Raw genomic sequence first — 21,467 nt, forward strand, 5'->3', positions numbered from 1 at the left:
ATGCCAACTCATAAAAGTAAAACAAAATAGAGTCATCTCCTAATGAAATTGCAAATAGACTAATTCTGTCACTCAATGAGTATAAGATATGCGCTTATTACAAAAGAATATTCCATGGCCATCCCTCTATGTAAAAATATAAAAAGGTAAAGACAAGATTAAAGATCAATGGGTTGAAAAGAGATGGCATTTTTCTTATGAACCCAATAAGCAACAAAAAAGGATACGCCAAATGAAACAACAGATAACAGAAAAGCAAAACCATTGGCAGCGTCCCAAGAGCTTCTTGATACCACTTTGATGCCTGCAGATGAACCAGGAGGAACATCTAGAGGTACCCAGTCACAACCAATCGTGTAATGTCCTGATCCGTGCCATGGATTTCCATCCTCCGGATACCAAAATGCAGCTGAAAACTTGCTTGACTGACCGACAGTGAATTGCACATCCTACAGCTCGACAGCAAACTTAATTAGTGCAGCCCTTTTAAACACATACTATTTTCTTTTCAGCTGCTAATAAAGGGGGGAAAGCATGAAACAGCATGCCAATGGATGTTTTAACAAGTGACTATTGACAATGTGGAATTGAATTTTTTGTCCTTTTCTGTCTCATTGACGATGTTTACATACACCTAGGACTTTTTTGGTGTTTATATTTAATGCTGAGGTTTCTAATGTATGACAACATTATCGATAACATAAGCCTCAAAGAGACTAAACACATCAGGATGATAGACTACCTGCTGAAGACGATCCATGGTTCTCAGAGCCCTAGAAAATTCAAAATAGAATGTTCCCTTCTGACCCTTTGTTGAATAAGGACTGTCTTCCTCAGAATAACCTGTCAACACAAGTTCATTTAAGAAATGAAGATGCCAGAAGAAGAATCAACTTTATAGTATCATCAAGAAGGAGCACAGATGAAACCCATGCTGATTTGACAAGGGTGAAAGATGTTACCTGAATGGGTACTGAAACTGCTATGCCACCATGCACCCCTCCAGTCATTCTGGGCAGATGTATCATTTCCTAAGAACAAAAATTAAGGGTAAGTACAAACAGACTCGAGCCAAAACTCGCATGTCAAGAATGTTGTGTCCTGCTTATAGATATAGCAGAAACAAGATCGCCAAAATCACAAGAATGAAGGCATGCATATCATAGTTGAAGAAGACATCACAAACATGTGTGCGTTAAAGTCCTCTTTCTTAATAGACCACTTCTAAGTCAACAAGCAGGGACTAGGATAAATTCAAGATTTTCTCTTCCTTCAACCTCTTAGACAATATGTTTGTTTGATCATCCATCTGATATTAAATTTCCACCAACGCAACAACAAAGGTAGACCGTGCTATTACATTTCCACCAGGGTAGCAACCAGATTTAGAAATACGATCTGATATTTTTTTTCAATCATTCAATTTATATGCTATATATATAATTCATTAAAATGTAATTTCTTTTTTAGTTGCATCTCATAGAACAGACACCAAGTCTTTGGGTGCATGGTAAGTTCCAATGAAATAAAAGAGATCAAAACAACAACCAAGAAACAACCCTACATGGTTACTGTTATAGATCCGCAAAAATGAACCACAAGTATTAAGGTCAGCTGTAAATTTTGTAACCTCGGTACTTGCATCAGTCAAATTTTTCTTTCTATTCCTCTTCTCCATATGCTTCTATCCCCATTTACGAAGGACAATCAAGATCCAAGTATTAATTGATAGGTGATCAGTATAATACTCTAGTACACGTTCCAGAGTTTGAGTGCCAACAACTCGAATGACATTCTTACCTGTAGAACTAACCCCATCCAAATTCATACAGTGTGGGCTCCAAGCATATAAATCGACTAGATGACCAAATCTGTTGACAATGTGAACATAGTAAAGATAAGTTGGAGAATTCTGTAAGTGTTTATAAACAAGATAATAGTGTATAAAAATTTACCTGTCTCCCCCATTACCATCTCTGTTGTCGACTGGGTTTCCACCATACAATCTGCCAGGGATAGCATTTCCAATTGAGAAGTGCATGATATCGACTTCGTGCCCACGACAAGTTTTTTTGTTGCATGCATCAGGTGATTGCTTACACCCACCCATCTATTCCAACAATTTAATCCACATTTTAGGCAATAAAAGATATCAAACAGAAACACAAGAAAGCTGTATTTTCCTTTTCTGGATAGACACATTTGCAGAAGTTAGCATAACCCGTAAACAAACGAGCACAACTTACACTATGATATGTGGCACTCTCACCAACTTGAAACATCAGTGCTACAGATGGGCAATTATTGTCATTTCTGCATCATTAAAAAGAAATCCTAAGTACGGTCGCATGAAATAAACAATATACCATGATTAAGTTGATAACATGTTACATCTGTTGTACAAGTACCATAAAAAAAAATGAAGTCAGTAACTCAGACACAAAACATAGAGAGTTAACAATCACAAAATATAGGCAGTTACCCACTCATGTAACACAGTGGAACTTGTGATGAAAGCATGAAAGAAGTCAGAGCAGTTTCAATCCCCAGGATGTGCACATCTGATACCTCAGTTTAATAGAGAGGAAGAAATTAAAGGTGCATGCCTTTTGGTCAAATAATTTATGTAGGATGATAACATTTGCTTTTCCATGCAATACATTTCAGAAATTCTGTTGTATGTTCACACAAAATGAGATAGAATATCCATTATTTCTATGTAGACACAATGCCGACACCTCTTTTAAGCAGTTTTACAAGTTTCAATTATCTTGGCCTAACTACATGCACTTCATCCCACAAAGAAGAAAGTTATTCAATAAAACACAAAACCTTCCCCTTAAGAATCAAAAAGTATATACCGTGTGCACATAGTTTTAAGATGTGATTGACCAGGCTTGACGAAAAATAAGGAAAGAAAGTACTCGTGAAGGTTCTGCAATATTTGAGTTGGCTGCAAGTATTATTAAAAATGATTGTTAAAAGGTGTAAGGAAGATTAGTTTAATAGCCTTCTCAAAAAAAAAAAAAGATTAGTTTAACGTCAATATTAGGATGACTTGAGAAAGGAAAGAAGAAGCCGAGCTTAAACTGATTAGGTAACTGCCCACATTACATACTTAGAATGACGTATTGTACATATTTAATGTCACTTTAATAGGCTATAAGCATGAACTAAAAACAACCGCCAAAAAGAGGAGAAGATTCAAGTATTTGAGTTTATGAGACCTAGAAGAGGTCTATGTATGGATTTGGCAGTTGGATTCATCATCACTTTTCTTTTAGATAAGTAGGATTCATTGTCACATCGATCTCATGATTCAGGAATATGGCTCAGGTGTCAATATGCGGTTGATATATGTATAATATTTTTGGTGTGTGTACAAACTTCAAAATGGAAAACTTAAAACCTAGTCAAACTATTGTTGTCGGCCATATTTGTAGTCCATACAACCCATGTGAACTAGCTGAATCCGGTATGCATATCATACTGACACCTACAATCACACCCACACCCACACCCAAGTCAATTAAGATTGGAACAGGTGGTTGGGCAAGTTGAATGATCCATGTGAAATAAGGAAGAAGTTTGACATTAATTTTATATTTATATCTATAGAATTCCTATAAAGAGGAAGGGCTATTTATATCTTTTTTATGCCCCAAAAGTTTCGTAAAAGGACGTAAAAAAAAGGGAGCAGCGTAATGTAAAAAATTCTTTAAGGTCTGAAAACAAAATATAGTGATTCAACTTATAACATTAATGAAAAGCATAAATGTCGGATGTAAAAGAAAAAAAAATCCCAACATGCCTTCAGACATCAATTTTCCAGTGGTTCTTTTTTGGATAATGAAGTAATCCAGTGAGTGAGAATTCTGATACAAAAACCATCTCTCTTGCATTTGTGACAAATCAAAAGAACGAATAAGTTACCATCATATTTCATAACAACAGTTGCAGAAGATAGTAGCCATGAGTAATGACTTCAGGATGATTAGGCATGCGCACATAATGACTTATTGAGAAAATGCATGAGTCTTTATACCAAAAAAGGAGAAAAAGATCATCCTCACTTTTCCTTTTTGTATAAAACATACCAATAGTCTCTATTCTACAGTCTTTTTCAACTCTATAGCAATATCTCACATTATTTGAGACAATGATTATGTGATGAAAGTATACCAGTGCAGATAGAAATGATCTTCTAGGGCACATGCTTGCAGTAATTGTTGACTGACCGTGATGGAAGGCTCTTCGACAATGTTACAGAAATTATAATGTTTTCCCCCACCCCAACCGTTAAAAGTAAATAAAGCACATTTTCCATGCATCACCTCATCTTACAACCTTCCACTTTGGACCAAAATTTTCAGGAAATTCACTCGCTAATACCACTTGAATGCTACCTTAAATTTATTTGGGCAAATGTCAAGCACTGTCAACTTTTTGGCTCACTCATCTTGTTCTCGTCTTTATCCTAAACATTGCCTCATGCTAATACACTAGTCTTTTTCCATTTGTTTTAGTTCATTTCAAACTTAACTAGACCTAAGAAAATCTTCCCCACTAAAGCTCAATCCAGTGTGACTTTCTTTTTTTATTATTTCAGAAGTTCATCTCTAACTCCCAAATCTGGCTTCCCTTCTTCCCAACCACAACTAGGAAATAGTGCACATCCTTGCAATCAAAACCTTACATGTCAATATTGAATAACCCTCAAAAACCACAACTAGGGAATAGTGCACATCCTTGCCATCAAAACCTTACATGTCAAGATTGAATAACCCTCAAAATCACGATTTTTCACAAATTTAGGTAGAAAATAATGTAAACCTGACAGATCCTTCATTTTTTTCAGAGACAGCACCTAGGATTACCCAAGACTATATAAGGAGACAAGAAACTATTCCCTCAACCAGTGTGGGACAATGTAATAGAGGTGAAAGAGGAAGTAAGGGGGCGATCATATGACATCTTTATGATGCATGAATAGGGAAAGGAGGAGGGAGGCACCCTGTTTATGCAATATCATTTCTACAGCCGTGTTGACGGAAATATGTTTTCTTCTTATTCCTGATTAGTTTGACTTTGACAAATTTCATTTATCTGTTTCCTAATTGATTTACAATTTCATTGAGTTCAATTTAGGAATTTGTTGAACAAAAAGAATTCATAAGACGTCTCCTTTTCCCTAAAAATAGAGCAAGCTACAAGACATATTAAAATCATTAAACTTCTAATTAAGGAGATTACCCTTTGCTAACGAGTTTCATAGTAGAGCTATTTTTAATTTAGAAGAAATCCATTAGAATAACTTACACAAATTTGTTTTTCAAGTGTCTTTCAGCAAAAAAAAATCTATATTGGGAAGTCTCTCAAACCCAATGGGTAGCAATGCATAGATTCACAGACATCAAAAGAAAGGTAACTTCAAATTTCTAAAGAAGCATGAAATGCCTTGAGGATTTAGCATGTTAAAGAAAGAAACGAGAAACTACACCACCAATGATGTTACCTCAATGCCAAATAAGGTATGTAATTTAATAATCAATTTTCCAATAAGCAACAGTCTAAAAACAGGAATAGTTCCAGCACAAGGTCACTAAATAAATCCCAAAATCCCACAAGATAGGTAATTATTGAGAGCATTTACTCACCCTTTCTTGTATACATATTCTCCATCTACTTGCAACAAAAAGTAGACATCTTTCCCATCGTGTAAAGCCTAATCAAAATCAAGTAAGTAACCCAAGAAAACAAATCAAGGAAATCATTGTAGAAGAATCTAATAATACCTTAACGGTCATTTTCCCCCCTTTGTATTCATGGTCATGATCTGGGTCAAGAGCAGGAAGGAGAGAAAACTCAAATCCTTCAATATTTTCCCAATCATCAGCGTGTCCATCAAGGGTTACGACTCCAGGCCTGAACTCCGCAGAAATACGGGATACTTCATCGGTTTCGCAATGCCAGTTGCCGGATTCTTGATGGGAAGAGACGAATTGGATCCCGATTGAGAATAATAAGAAGATTGATAGTAACAGGGATTGCTCCATTTGTCGTGGAAATAGAAGATTGTGTGTGTTAGTAGTAATGGGGTTTTGGATAAATCAAGAGTTGACTCGACTCAGTAGAACCGGCTGCCATGGAAGAAGATGGACGTTAATTTACAAAGGGACAAAACGTTCAATGTTTTGTGTACTACATCTGTTTTTTCTCGGATCTTTCCTTTTAATAATTTCCTTATTATACGTATTAAAAAAATTATAAATAAGTATATAATTTTATTAATTCGAACTTTAAAAAATTAAAACGTGAACACTTTAAAAAAGAATTCATTGCAAAGATAATATAAAAATAATTTAATTTACATTTTCTTAATTTAGTAAAGTGGACAAGTAATATGAGACATTTAATAAGATGATCAATCAATATGAGACACGGGAAGTATTTTCTAAGACCAACCATCAGATCTTCATTTATGAAGTTAAGCTAACGTCTAGTCATAGATTGTCAAATATTCTTGGGTAATATTTTACCATGTGTTTCGTCGTAGTATTTGAAAAATATATTTCTCATAAAGTTTAAAAACTATCAAAACTAACCATATGTTTGTATTATTGGTCAATTAAATCTTCATTGCAACAAATAAAAAGTAATGACCATGATACTAGAGCAATATGGTAATTTGGAGCAACTGCAACATATATCAATCCATACATTAAGAAGTAGATAAAGCACATGACTTGTTATCGTGAGATGATTGTTTGTCATTTTCATCCGCAACCATATCATCATTTTCATATTTACTGAATAATGACTAGTTATATGGACAAACACTTTTTGCCAATTTTTTTCTCAAATATTATTTAAAAAATCTATAACAAAACGGATAAATGTAAACAAAACGAACCTTCATAAACAAAAAGTTGTTGCAACATTAATCCATTCAATCTGAAGTTTCAGCTAGATTTTAAAATGTTCTTACAAGTTGGTATAATTTAAATGAAACTTATATTATATACACCATCGATATAAATAACTTTTATATAACTTCAATTCGTTTTAAATTTCGGTGTTTGATATTTGGTAGTATTTCTACCTGCAACATCAAAGGATGCAATTATTTCTCTTCTTTTCTGTTACACATTTTACCTCCATTCTTTGGGGTGGAACTTACATAAATATACTATGATAAAAAAGTATTTATCATTATTAATAATAATATTTTTTTTCACTTTAAATTAATTATAATACAAGTTTAATATATATTACAAAGATAAATTTATCATTCAAATATAATACAAGTTTTAATGATGGATAATACATTTTCACACATTTTAATACACTTATAATACAATGTGACAATTTTTACCAAATAAACATAATATATTTCAAACACAATTATAATTCAAATATATTGCATACATAATTCACTTTTAATACATATCACAGATTTATCATAATATTGCTATAAATGGAAATAAATAAAAAGTATCGCCAAAATCAGTAATTATTTTTAAAAATATATTAATTCATGTAATTTTTATTTTTTTATTAGTATTATAAACATTTTTTTGCAAAAGAATAGATAACTCACTCATTTGGAAGCTCCAAGGAACATATTTAACGAATTATGGGCCAAGCTCCAAATGATTTGGGCTTTAACTAAAATGGCCCATCATCTACCAGAAGGCCCACATCAATGATGACAGTGGGCCCATTTAGCATTAAAGGGCCTTTGTTTGCTTCCAACGGATACAGATCCCTTTTTATCCGGCCCAATAATGTGGGGCCCATAAAGCAAAAGAATCTTTTCTCCTTTTCCTTTATTTGGTATTAAATGAGTCATAAAGGGGAAAAAGGTACCTAAAATGACGTAATAAAAAATATTTAAAAAATCAGTCAAGTACATGTCATGTTGAAAAGACATTTGAGTTAACGTACTTGAAATCAAATGAGTGTAAATCTGGCGGTGGTAAGATGACGTTGGAAAAAAGATCGGACGGCTGATAATGACTGAAATTTTAGCAAAATCCCGCGGGAGGCACGGGAGCTTTATTAGTAAGAGAGAGAGAGATGGGACATGTCTCTGCGTGTGACTCTCAGTTAAAAAAACAGTCTGTACTTTTTTAATATTTCTTTTTTTTTGTTTTTAATTTATTTGACATTGAATTTAAAAAAATTTATATTTTAAGATAAATTATAAAAATTATTTTTCATGTTTTTACATGTCACATGCGAGTAGTACGATTAAGATTTGAGAGGTCTTTTGACTTCTTCACAGTTTTACGTTGAATTACTATTTATTTTCCTTTCACTCGGCTTTGATATTTGAGTAGACACTCATCGGTCATCTCCATATGACCTAAGTGATGAGTTCGAGTCGTATGGCTTTTAATTGTTAATATTTGCATCTGGGGCAAGGTTGTACTTGTATATATATTTATACGAAATTCTCGCAAATAGTTATTATAATTAATTTAATTATGGTATATAATTATAGTTTGCATATTTAAGAATTGTAGCTATGATTTAGACTGTCCCGTTTATATAATTCGTGGGTGAATTTGTTTAATTTGTGGATAGATTTGTATGATTGAGTTTTTTTTATATAATCTCAAAATAATGATTTTATACAATTATAAACATCTGAAATGTAACTACTTATACAAATTATATTATTATATAAATTTCAAAATATAAAACGTGCGAATTATAAGAAAACTAAAATGTTGAGCCGCATAATTATAGCTAAAAGTAGACCGCGAACTGTAATTAAGACAAACTATAGCTATGATAACTAAATTAACTTGTATATATTTACTTATACACGTAATTTCCCTTATAAAATATCACCGGAAACAACTTACCCGCATCGAATGTTTACACCAAGCCAATGCAATTTCCATTATTATGTGATTTAATGAAGTAAAATGAACAACAAGTTTCAACACATGGCATGCATGTATTGACTTGGTGTAAACACTCGATGCGGATAAGTTTAACCCCGCCCCAATATCACCTCCGTCCCTAGTTTCTTTTTTAAAACCTGACCTTACTTATGGACTCTTTTTCAAATATCACCTCAAAATATATACTATTATTATTACAGTTGTTCATATCTTACATCCAACATTAGTTAAAAATTGAAAGTATTGCATGTTGTTGGTAAAAAATAAGAAAGAAATATTCACCTTGCAAAACTTAGCTTGAAATTACAGAAAGAGGATACATGTCTGCTTTAGATGAAAGGAGGTTTACTACAAGACTGAACTAATACTAACAAGATTAGATTGAAAGGAATACATAGAGAATGGATCCAATAATATATCTACCTTAATTAGCATGTACAAAAACACACACTCATGAGACTTTCTAATTCTCTGTTATTATCATTAATTTAAGTTTTTGCATTGCCACATCCTGGACCTCCTAGTGTGAGCACCACTCCTTCAAGTTCACTTCTTTTCTGTGTATCCTTGTCTAGTTGATGAGATGATCTCATCACCGATGATGTTGATCTTCTAATTGGTACTTTACCTATGCTATGTCGTCCGAGTTCTGGAACTTGCAGTTGCACCAACTGCTGCTGCTGAGGTTGCCTTCGACATCCCAGACTTATATGATTCGCGTAGTTGACACCAATATGTCCCGGAGAGGGTGAAGGATTATGACCAAGCACGGGTCCTCGTGGTACTAGATCAGGTGCCTTTTTTTTTTATAACAAGAATCAAATGGATGATGAGTTTGAGGTACTAATTGACAATTTGGTTCAATTGAATGGTATATGACCTTACCGGAGCAAACAGAACACCTCGAAAGATCTTTCCATTAACAATCGCAGTCATTAGATAACCAGAGTCAAATGCTCCATCGACTTTTCCTCGGATCTCAGCTCCAATCTGAGTAGTACATTATATTATTGAGACATTAGGTTCTTATTCAACATAAAAGTTGGAAAATGCTACAATGACTCAAACAAATTTTTGCTAACTTCAAAGGCGTACCAAGTTGTGGAATCGTCCAGGCTCTAAGGATTGGCATTGCACTTCCTGCTTATCCATAAGAACGGCGGGGGGTACATGTCCTGATGAGTTTGACGGATTTGATTGTTCTCGAAATAGTTGCAGATCATGAGGATTCCTTGCTATGACATTCCTCGGGTTTGGTTGGCAGTTGTTAGGGATCAAATGTTGCTGCCTTGCGAAAGGAAACCGATCTGATGCAGTTCCAGAACCAGAGACTTGCTTAATAGTACTCATTTCTACATCGGATTGGGACGGAGGAGAACAACATTGAGACAGAGAAGGAGACTGATCTTCTTCTTGATCTGACTCCAGATTAAATATGTGTGAATTGTGACTCATTCTTCGCCTCTTTGGATGCAATGTGTCTTCCAAAATACATGAGAGTTATAAGTTAGTCATGCTTAGTTCATGTCTTGAAACTACTGGCTGCTAGCATGACAAAATCATTTTATAACCTACCAGAACTAAATCGAAAAGCTGCTTTTGATACGAACTCAAGTTCTTGAGATCCCGTCGTTTGTATATCTTCCTTCTTTCCCCTACATATAGCTTCCTGCCAAATCAATTTATACGAATCAGAAAAATGATCTTGAATTGTTTAAATTCATGAGAAAGGAATCAAGTTCTCGCTCTAGTATACCGAGCTATTGTCTCTTTCTTTCAGAAATCTTTTCTTATCATAATGACTTGTATTCCCAGAAACCCTGCCACCAGACAAGCTGCTAGTCCCATTAGGATATTCTACTCCAAACTGCAAGATAAGTAGCTCATTGAGTGGTCGCTCATCCTCGCCGCACCTGCAAAGTTGAAGAAACAAATTTAAAGCTATACAATCTACTGAGATCAGGCAGGAAAAAATGGATTAAAGACTTACCCTCCGTAGATTACAATATCCGTGTTCCGGGAAGCAGCAGTATGAGAAAATCGCCCCTGTGGTTTTTGGCCCGTCACATCAAGCTGAGTCCATGAAGAATTTATCACATCAAGAACCCAAACATCATTGTAGTATTTCTTGTCTCCAACTCCACCAATCACGTATACCTGTAGAACATCGAATTTCAACATCATTCTCTAGAGGATAGCTCACCGAAAATAAAGCTTTACTCCATTTGCAGTACATACTAAAAACAAAGAGCCTAATTACACAAAGGCTACAGCATCAGTTACTTGCCTTTGACCCAAAATTCACAGAGGCATGACCGGCTCGAGCATCAGGTGACGGTCCAAGAACATCCAGCTGGTAAGAAAGAGAACTAATTATCATCTAACATAATCTTTAGAACTCTACATCCAGACTGTGAATCAAGAAGAATACTGAAGCAAGTACCTTTGACCACATTAGTGTATCCATATCAAGAACATCGACATCGCCTTGATATCGGTCACCACAATCTCCGCCATATATAAAAAGCCTATTACCAATCGCAACAGCACTGTGGCTATCCCTAGGAACAGGCATTTCACCCCTCACTTCAGGAGAAGACCACCTCATAGTTTTGAGGTCCAAAACATGTAAATCATTCAAATAGTTTGCCTCACCTTCACCACTACCACCAAAGATCACTAATTTATCACCACCAACAATAGTAGCGGTGTGACTTTCACGCGGTGAAGGTGGATTGCCTTGACATTCGAGTTGAGTCCATTCTTGGCTCCTGACATCCAATACATGAATATCATTGACCTTCCTTGAGCCATTTGTACCTCCAAACACCACCATCCTGTGACCAATAAGAACAGCACTGTGGCTATCTCTTGGCCCCGGTCCTTGTCCTGTTGTCACAAGAATGCTCCAAGCCATTGCCTCAAGATTTAGTACAAGTACATCACTAAAATGTAAGCCCCCGCGACATCCCTGAAACAGAGAAATACAATTTAATTAAGAATATATCAGACATAAATTTGTCTAAACATATCAACGCTGCACCAAGAGCTCTCAGACTAATAATATGAAAGCAGTCTTTTTGATGAATATTAACAGATTAAGTTTCACCTTAACACTTATTCAAGAACAGTGGGGAAAAAACAAACAGCATGATCTCCATCAAACAATGAAATTTTTTACTTGATTTGTTGAAAATTTGAGTTACATCTTTAAAATAACTTCATGAGTACATGTTTGGTCATGAAAAACATCAACAAATTCAGTTTCTCTAAATATAAAAAAAGCAAAACAGACATAACCTAAAGCAAAATATGAATTTCTCCTTCACTTCATTTTTTTTCTCCTTTTAATGCATCACTGAGCATTTCACACATATGTAGTTGCTTTTCTTTTTTTTTTATATATAAACATTACAAAAACAAGAAGAAACAAATAGATACATACTACTAACATATATATAGGAAAACAAAAGTACAACTCCAGAAAGAGTAGTTTCTAATAACCAAAAATATAACTACACAGTAACATGAAGCAAATGACAAAACTAAAACTCCCATTTCTTGAACATACAGTTCCAACTAATATTTCTGAAGAAGCAAATATAGACTTACCCCAAAAACATAGACAAATCCATTAGAGTTACAAGAAGAATGACCCCATCTCTCAGAAGGATGAACACCCATAACCTTTGGATATGACCACATTGGTTTCTTCTTCTGTAATAATGATACTGATACTTCACCACCTAAAGATCCCATTTTTATTTGCTCTGTCTTCTTTAATTACTACTAATAAAGTTGAAGATGAAAGAAAAAAGATTTTAAAAGAAAAAAAAGGGAAAAGGGGTGGGGGGGGGGGTGAGGGGGTAGTAGTACTAGTAGTAGTAGTAATTAAGGGTCAAAGAGGACATGAACAAGGCAAGTGACATATCAACTATCAATGTCAAAATGGACATGAAAAGATGGGCGCTTTCACGTCCAAATCACTGTGACACCAACAACAACACATTCAAAAGAGTGAATTGAAAAGAATATTTATTACTAGTATTAATAATCAAGTAAAGAAAATTACTCAGTTTTTTACTATTTACACCTACTACCTATCTATATATTACTACTAATGAATCTTTCTCTTTCTTGTTTTCCATATCTATTGCTTATTTTGTGCTCTTTTACTTTTTCACTTGTCTAACTCTAAATGATGGAGTTTTTGGGGCATGGCTCTGTGGCCCAAAAACAAACAGCATCTCTGGTTCCATCTCAAATAAGTTAGCAATGGTTAATATGATTTGTTACTTACGGTAACAAAAATAGATTTTAGTGATAATAAATATGTACATTAATAAAATAAAAAAATTTAGCGTCGCTATAGATTTACTGAAGGTGTTGATTGTCACAAAAAATGTATGTTTAGTGGTAATTAAATTATTGTTATTAATTAACTTATAGTTAAAAAATATTTTTTGATATATTTTCTCCGTCACTAATTACTCGTTCACTTTTCAATTATAACATTTATATTAAGAAAATAATTATTAACATAGTAAATTTACTATTTTATATCTATTTATTATAAAATAGATGAATTAAAAATTTAATATTTTTAAAAAATTACATATTTTTTAAAGTAATTAATTAAAATATAATAAATAAAATAATTTTCTTTTAATATATTTAAATAAATAACTAAATAAAAATAGATAAATAATTAGAGACAGAGCGAGTACGCGAGGATATGTTTGGTTTTTGTTTGTTGGTGAAAGAAGATAATCTTGGGATTGATGGTTGCCAAGTTTTTGATGTAAACTCAATTCTCAAGGTAGGTGTTAGTGAAGTGGATCTAAGAGAAAATGTCCCTTCTCAAGGTCTTTTTGGCAAACTTTGGACTTTGTGCTCTTAATAAGTACACTACTAATTCTTTCTTTTCTTTTGGGAAATGTGAAGGGTGCTCTTCCTCTCATTCTCTTAAGCTAGCGTTTAGTTATAAATTTTTAAATATTTTTGATAATATATTATTTAAATAAAAATTTAGGTAAAATTTTATTATGTGTTTGTCATAAAATTTGAAAAATATATTTTATTTTTAGAAAATATACAATTTATATCTATAAATTGTAAGAATTATCAAAATAAATTATAAATTTGTATTACAAGTCAATCGGATGTTTGTTACAATAATAACAAATAGTGTTCATGACACTAGAATAATGTGGTAATTTGGAGTGAATGCAACAATCATTATTTCATACATCGTGAAGTAGACGAAGCAAATGACTTTGTTACCTTGAGTTAATTTTTCATCATTTTTATCAACAATCATATTATTATTTAATATTCATTAAATATTTCATCACTATTTTGGTGTTTACGTAAAAATTATGTAATACAATGCAAACAACTACTACAGAGATTGTTTTTGTAAAAGATAAAAGTTTGAGATAATATTTTAATTTTCAAAAGATTTTAAATAATGATATTTGGCCCAAATACTCGAAAAAGCTATTATTTTGAGAATTTGGGATATTTACCAAAAATATTTGTCAAATAATGACAAAATGTATGAACAAACATTATTTGCCAAATTTTTTTACCAAATATTATTTGAAAAATCTATGGTCAAATGGGCATTTTTTCTCTATTTTACACTTCTCTTATCCCACTACTAACTTTTATAGATTCTTTTATTTTAATATTTTTTTAAAAAATTACTTAAAAGAAAAATTAAATAGAATTTTTTTAATTAACTTATTCCTAATTAATTAAATATTTTGAAGAAATAAGTGATTTTCTAATAATATAAGACTTCGGTTATTGAATAAAAATAATTAGCGAATAAGATTAATTTCTTTTTAAAATGGTACTATTAAAGAAAATAAAAAAATTAAAACTATCACTTTTTTAAAAAAAAAAAAAATTGATAGATTACGTAGCTATTACTACTACTGGCTAAAAGTAATAAATTCCAAACATACTTAAATGTTAAAAATACAAGTCTCCCCCAAAAGACGTCATAATACGTATAAAAATAATTGTTTTCTTTTTATTTTATGACAACGAGATTCTCATTGTGGAATTATTTGAAATCTTCTCCCAACCTCAGACATTTTGTTTTTGAATTTGTGCTCTAAATATTTAGTTTTGATCTTGCTCAATTGAACTATTTTATTGAACATAACATATTAATTATATGCTACACAACATTAAATTTATCTTGTTAACATATTCGTCATCAAAATGAATAAAAATGAATCTAAAATAAATTTTTGAAATTATAAACTTATGACAATTTAAAGAAATGTTTCGTATCTCCATTCATCGTGTTTACCCGAGTATTTATATATATCTTTATTGTCTTCGAATCCGCTTGATAAAAGGTATTAATTAAAACAATTCATGAATTAAAATTTAATCTAACAAAAAAATTATTTAAATTATTTTATTTAATATAATCCATAGATTAATTATATCCCATACAAAGTTTTATTTTATTTACGAATGATTTTCTTAATTGATTAACCTGATTTTTTTTAAGATGCCATGTGTGTCTGAGATTGTCTTATCAAAAAGTGGGATTTGAAATATAATTGATGACGATTAGGCTATTGTCTTGATATTGTCTTATCAAGTTGAAATTAGTGAACTATACTAGTTACTTAATATGATTTAGACATTAAAATTATACTAGCTAGGAATATTATTTTATTTTTGAAAGTGAATTTAAAAATAAACTATACATCTACAAGTGTCTGAAGTCTCCAATTTTCCAAAATTCCATGCTTAATTAAACTATATGTATGTCACAATAAATTTAAAACAGAAGAAGTAATATTCATTGTTTGGCTATATATTATATATAGAAATATAAGATATGTTTATTCTATTTTAACAAGGTGTGTTAAATTTTAGCTAATTATAAATACCAATCATTCATTTTGAAAAGATGCTGAATGGCTATATATATAGCTGCACTGTAGGACTGGAATACTCCTTTTAATTAATGGATGGAAATTAAACTAAAACAATGTATACAACCTTTTTAGGTTAAGCGCTAGAGCAATTACTTTCTCAATCCAATAATAATTATTCAAAAATATTATCTTAGAATGTTCAAATATTTTTTCTATTTCAAAAAGAATAATCTTCTTTTCTTTTTAATTTGTTTTAAAAGAATGACCTCTTTCTTATTTTTTGGAAAAATTTTAATTTCAATTTTTCACGTGATATGTTTAAGGCCACAAGATCAAAGGACAATTTTGTACATTCGATCTAACTTTAATTTATGACCACAAGATATAAAAGTTTTCTTTATACTATTAAACTCTGTGTCAAGTCAAACCATGTCATTCTTTGTGAAATAGAGGAAGTAATATTTATCGACTTTGTAAAATTAATACTATATAATTTTACACTAATTTCTAATTTACTCTTATCATTAATTATATATAATTATTATATTTTTCAAGATATTTCAGTACAAATATCGTTTCATTTATAATATTTTAAGAAGTATGTAAACTGTAAAGTCAATAATAAACAAGTATTGTTAAACAAAAGATATTAATTATAGGTGTTATAGGTATCAGAGTTGTGATGCAATACTTAGATTGCTTCATCCTCAATTAGGGATATCAAATTTAAGCTTTGAATATAAAAAATTTTACGCCATTATTAAATAAATCTTATAATGTGCAATTCAAATTTAACAGATACACCAAAGTATAAAACCAAAAATTAAAGTTCACTTATTAGTTATAGGTGAACTTTTCATATTCCAATACAGTCACCAAGGAAGTAGCAACAATTACAAACAGTTTTAGCTATGACATTATTGAGGGATTCCAACTTATGATAACTTCAAGATTTTAATTTTATGATTTCAAGAATCAAATTCTAATCACTAAAATTCATCACTTTTCTTTGAGTTTTGGGTTAATAGGGTATATATTCTTAGCAATTTTAGTGGGTTTAGGTTTATAATATATGGGTTCAAATAAACCTACTTTATCATACTACCCATAACACATCTAATATGATAATAAGTAACAGATTCAGGATTTAAATTGTTTGAACTTGATATCTTCTATTGAAATTATTATACTTATAAATTTATGAATGTAACTATTTTCAATATTAAAATAAATACTAATGAAATAGATTTTTGGTATAAATTTCAGTTGATTTAGTGACTGGAAACAATGTCAAAGGGAGTGCAGAAGATATTAAAATTTGAAGTTTATAGATTCTATATAGATCTTTTTAATTCACAATAATAATTGAATTTACCGAGAGAAAAATATATGTGCGAAAAAGTTGAAATTATATAAATTTTTTAAAATTTTAGATTGACTTCTGAATATTATATTCACTTATTTCATTTACTTGTATTTTGAACTCAAGTTAATTGAGGTATAAGTTTAGATCTTAAAAAATAATTTAGGAAATAAGTAACTATTGTTGAAAATAAAATTTAAAAGTATTTTTTTTATATATATATATATATTATTAAAAAGAATAAAGTAATGAAACTCAAGTTTGTTGACTACTGACAGGAAAACCCTAAACTGTACACTATATTAGTAGTAGTGCATTGTTTTATGGTCAGACACACACACCAAAAGATGTTTCTGCAGTGCACGCGACAAACACGGGCGATTATATTTATAGGCCTTTAACTTTACATAAAAAATAGTTTCGAATAAGTATCGTTGAATATCTATTTTTAATATAGTGGATAAATATTATTAGACGGAGAGTATATTTACGAGGAGTACCGTCTATTTGCTCATCAATTTCAAAATTTTACTTATGAAATATACTGAATATATTTGTTAATGCCATCAACATGATACTGGATAATGTTGTGTCTGCTATTTTTTTAAAAAAATTATTAAAAAACTTACGCGGTTAAGTAAAGTTATGCTATTTAATTACTTATAATAGATATAGTCTGTTATAATTATTACTCACAATTAACATTATATATTAATTACGCGGATTGATTTCGAATTTGTATAATTAGTCACATTTTGTATATGTATAATCCGATAGAATATACAAATACATATGAATTATCTAATCGATATGCATATACAATTCACCTCTCTTCCACTCTCTTCCCTCTCTCGCTTGCTTCTCTCCTCCCTCTCCTAATCTCGCTTGCCATATATACAAATACATATGTATAATATATAATTATCTAACTAATATACATATACAAATCACCTCTATCCATTTTTTGCTCTGTCTCTCCCAATCTCACTCACCTCTCTCCTCCCTATAACATATAGCTACGAATTGTAATTATCAAATCATAGCTTTGAGAAATAATTAAGCAATTTTTTAATGACTATGTGTAAAAATTTTCCATTATTATTTTACCTCTGATGGATATTTATGCTGAGAATTCATGGTTCTCTATTTAATTTGATTTTTGAAGCAGAGAATTCATGGTCCTCTATTTAACCATACATTAATAACTACTTTTACGATCCGTTTACCAAAAAAAAAAACAGATGGAATAAATAAGATAGGCTACTACTATAACATAACAGATTAAATATACGATAGTATCAATTAAAGAAACTACTGTTTAAGTTTTATTTATATGGACATTAAGCATATAAATGGACGACGGTAGTGCATTTATTCACGTTACTCACTGACTTTTCCTTTCTTTTTTTCCCAATTCGATCTTCGAAATCTATATTACAATTTGATTAAATTCAGATCACGCATCACAGAGCTCATTCTGAAATAATATCTTTAACCTTTTTTGTTTTTCATATTCACGATTTAAATTTAAAACTTCTAATTGAGAGAATAAAACAATTCTACTACTATTTTTCTTTTGTTAATGTGAATTGGAATATAAAAAATAAAAATAGTTAATAAGTTGACAGATAGAAAAGGAAAGTGAAAGACATCCATCGTATCAAGGGAAACCATTTATGATAGATTGGATGTGTGCTATAGTATTTATGCATCGCTTTACACTTGCATTTTCCTTTTTATCTTCATTAATCTTCCATCTTTTATTTGACTATTACTAATTCTTTTTCTGGTTGGTCCATAAAAAGTTTCTCTATTGTATTTATGTTTGACAATTTTGTTTTCTTAATTAGTAAGAACTAACAAAGCTAATCATCCTATTAAAATATTAAAGAAGGAAAAAGAAATCAATACAATAACTTCCTATTTCCAGCAAATTTTCATTTAAAAATTAAAGAATTATTAAAAATGTTTAATCTCCTTCCTTTTTTCTTTTTTTTCACAACCTTTTTACTTATAATTTTGCATATAGAAGATTTAAGAGTACATAACTAGTACTTTGGATTATTGGATATATAAAATAAAGGAATAAGAGTTTGAAAAATATCTCAACTTTGATCGAATTTACTGTTGCAATCAGTGGCGTAGCTACACTTGTATTGGACTCCCTTCGTCGGAATAGTATATTCAGGTAAAATAATAAATTAAGTGGTTAAATAAAATATTTTGGACACCCTTTACATAACAATTTGATATAGCGTAGTGGTTTCAGGCACCTTGAAAGAGTAAACATACAAAAAATTTTAAGTGTTTTGTGTGTTTGAATTTCACTACTAGCAATATTTTTTCACTTTTTAAGAAGAGTAAATTTACTTCAGCACCTGGACACCCTTCATGAAAATTCTGGCGCCACTGGTTGCTATACTAAACTTTCGGAAGGACCTATTTACCTCCCTAGACTATTTCATACCATATTTTAAACATATATATTTGCTCATGTGGACATAAAACAAAATGCAAAATTGTAATTAGTAATATATTCACTCGGCACATATATACCTTTAAAATACATTAACTAATTTAGGGAGTAAAATATATACTATTAAATAATTTAGACTGGTAATAAGTCCTCATGAAAGTTTAATATCACAACAGAAAATTCGATCAAAGTTGGGACATTTTTCAGACTCTCATCCCTAAAATAAATGATCATGAATTTGAAATAAAAATGAATAATTAGCACGAGTTTCACCTCTAAAAAGGAAAGAAGTATGTTAATTAATCGTTATGATTTACAGTTCACTAATATCGACTAGTCTTTGATTCTGACTATACTTTGAAGCGATAAATTTGGAATATAATGCAACTCCTCGACATGAAGATACCAAAACATTGTCCGATATAATAACAGAATATAATATAAATGTACTTTTGTGTGAAAGTGTGTTAAATTGTTATTGGGGTTCGTGGAAATGTAGTACTCATATGTAGTAGTAAAAGACCACTACTCACTCAGTTCAATACTCCAAAGCATTTCTAAGATATAAACACTACACAAATAATATGATAAAGTATTATTTTTCGTAAAATCTAAAGTAAACAACGAGACTCGAGAGAAAGTAAGAATTTTTTAGTAATTGGAATCTTTATGTAGAAACAGCGTAACGGGTACGTGCAGTTGACCCTTTACCCTAAACTCACTCGTGACCCAACAACCAAAGCTCCTCTTCTTCTTTCTTATTTGCTACTATCAATGTATAATTTAGGCAAACATTGTTTTGTGCACTTTTTACAACATTCAAAGTAGCCTCCTTTTCAAATATGAAACCCAAACAAAGTACTACTACTACTACTACTACTATATTATTATTATTTTAAAAAAAGGTTTATGAATATGCTAAGATTAATGTGGAGAAGTTTCTATACCATTATTTGATTACTACAACAATGGTCCACCCTAGCCATAGTACCTCAGTGCCAGCTTAATTTTTTTGAATTGAATTATGATAGTTTAATTTTTTTTTCATTTTACTAGCTGTCATGTACTAGACTTTGCCAGACAACAATTAAAGACCCTGGTCTGATCTAAATGTCACACTATTCAACAGACAGATTTGAGTTGATGGTTTAGCTAATAGAGACTACTACTCACAAGATGATCATATATATGGCTCAAAAACACTTCCACGTTATTGTGAGACAAGAGATTTGAAGCGCCAATCAAATACAACTACAAACATTTACTTGTGACAATTTGAAAACCAATTCAAAATTCTGTTTAATATGTCCTTACATTGATACTGACTCGCGTGGGAGCAAAACAACAATAAAATCATCTAGTTAAATTGCAAATATAATGCACATGAAGAAGAAGAGGACTGAAAAAGAATGACATCAATGACGTAGAGCAGATGTACTAGTTATGCTTTAGATAAATGACTATTTCACATATGGCCAGAATATATGTACAGCTGTTTTTATATCTTGGGCATAAGTAGTTTTCCAATTCTCACCTAAATGGCTGATCATGACATGCTATTCCCTATACCATAGAACGGGTTTACACAAACAGGGGAACTCAAGCAGAGAAGTGTAAATTCTGGATTGATGTTAGTTGATATAATAACTAATTTACAGAGGGGCCTGGATGTATTTCTATTGTGATATACAACTTTCAATGTGTTACTTCACAAAGATAGGGGTAAGATCTGTAACCCCCCACCCGCACACGACTTCATTGGGGAACTGTAATGGGGTATGCTGTTGATGTAACTTTCAATGTGA

General features: G+C 31.3%; 2 protein-coding genes across 4 annotated transcripts; both read right to left on the reverse strand.

The window, feature by feature from the left end:
- Nucleotides 1-17: 17 nt before the first annotated feature.
- On the reverse strand, nt 18-6,197 carry LOC101251127 (domon-like ligand-binding domain-containing protein). The gene is made up of 8 exons (NM_001321562.1): nt 5,796-6,197; nt 5,658-5,725; nt 2,247-2,313; nt 1,956-2,110; nt 1,801-1,871; nt 963-1,031; nt 743-843; nt 18-449 (listed from the first exon to the last, which is right to left on the reverse strand). Exons 1-8 carry the CDS (start codon nt 6,054-6,056, stop codon nt 159-161), a joined length of 1,083 nt encoding a protein of 360 aa, NP_001308491.1. The 5' UTR covers nt 6,057-6,197; the 3' UTR covers nt 18-158.
- Nucleotides 6,198-9,179: 2,982 nt separating this feature from the next.
- On the reverse strand, nt 9,180-12,844 carry LOC101247080 (acyl-CoA-binding domain-containing protein 5). Of its 3 annotated transcripts, none has more exons than XM_004231246.5 (9): nt 12,528-12,844; nt 11,359-11,886; nt 11,203-11,268; nt 10,906-11,072; nt 10,672-10,828; nt 10,491-10,584; nt 10,011-10,396; nt 9,801-9,905; nt 9,180-9,712 (listed from the first exon to the last, which is right to left on the reverse strand). In XM_004231246.5, exons 1-9 carry the CDS (start codon nt 12,672-12,674, stop codon nt 9,404-9,406), a joined length of 1,959 nt encoding a protein of 652 aa, XP_004231294.1. In that variant the 5' UTR covers nt 12,675-12,844; the 3' UTR covers nt 9,180-9,403. The 3 variants fall into 3 exon arrangements, with proteins under 3 accessions (XP_004231294.1, XP_025888672.1, XP_069144990.1); XM_026032887.2 differs by lacking the exon at nt 12,528-12,844 and adding an exon at nt 12,216-12,353; XM_069288889.1 differs by lacking the exon at nt 12,528-12,844 and adding an exon at nt 12,025-12,141.
- Nucleotides 12,845-21,467: the final 8,623 nt, after the last annotated feature.

Source organism: Solanum lycopersicum, chromosome 1 (genome assembly GCF_036512215.1).
Source record: "Solanum lycopersicum chromosome 1, SLM_r2.1".
Lineage (NCBI taxonomy): Eukaryota > Viridiplantae > Streptophyta > Magnoliopsida > Solanales > Solanaceae > Solanum > Solanum lycopersicum.

Bases quoted from the DNA above. Each gene is read 5' to 3' on its own strand.
- LOC101251127 (NM_001321562.1), bottom strand. From the start codon at position 6,056: ATGGAGCAATCCCTGTTACTATCAATCTTCTTATTATTCTCAATCGGG. The intron at 2,111-2,246 runs GTAAGTTGTGCT...TTGTTGGAATAG, and splicing joins AGAGTGCCACATATCATAGT to ATGGGTGGGTGTAAGCAATC. The intron at 1,872-1,955 runs GTAAATTTTTAT...CATTGTCAACAG, and splicing joins GATGGTAATGGGGGAGACAG to ATTTGGTCATCTAGTCGATT.
- LOC101247080 (XM_004231246.5), bottom strand. From the start codon at position 12,674: ATGGGATCTTTAGGTGGTGAAGTATCAGTATCATTATTACAGAAGAAG. The intron at 11,073-11,202 runs GCAAGTAACTGA...GATGTTCTACAG, and splicing joins CTGTGAATTTTGGGTCAAAG to GTATACGTGATTGGTGGAGT. The intron at 9,906-10,010 runs GTACGCCTTTGA...TGTACTACTCAG, and splicing joins CTGGACGATTCCACAACTTG to ATTGGAGCTGAGATCCGAGG.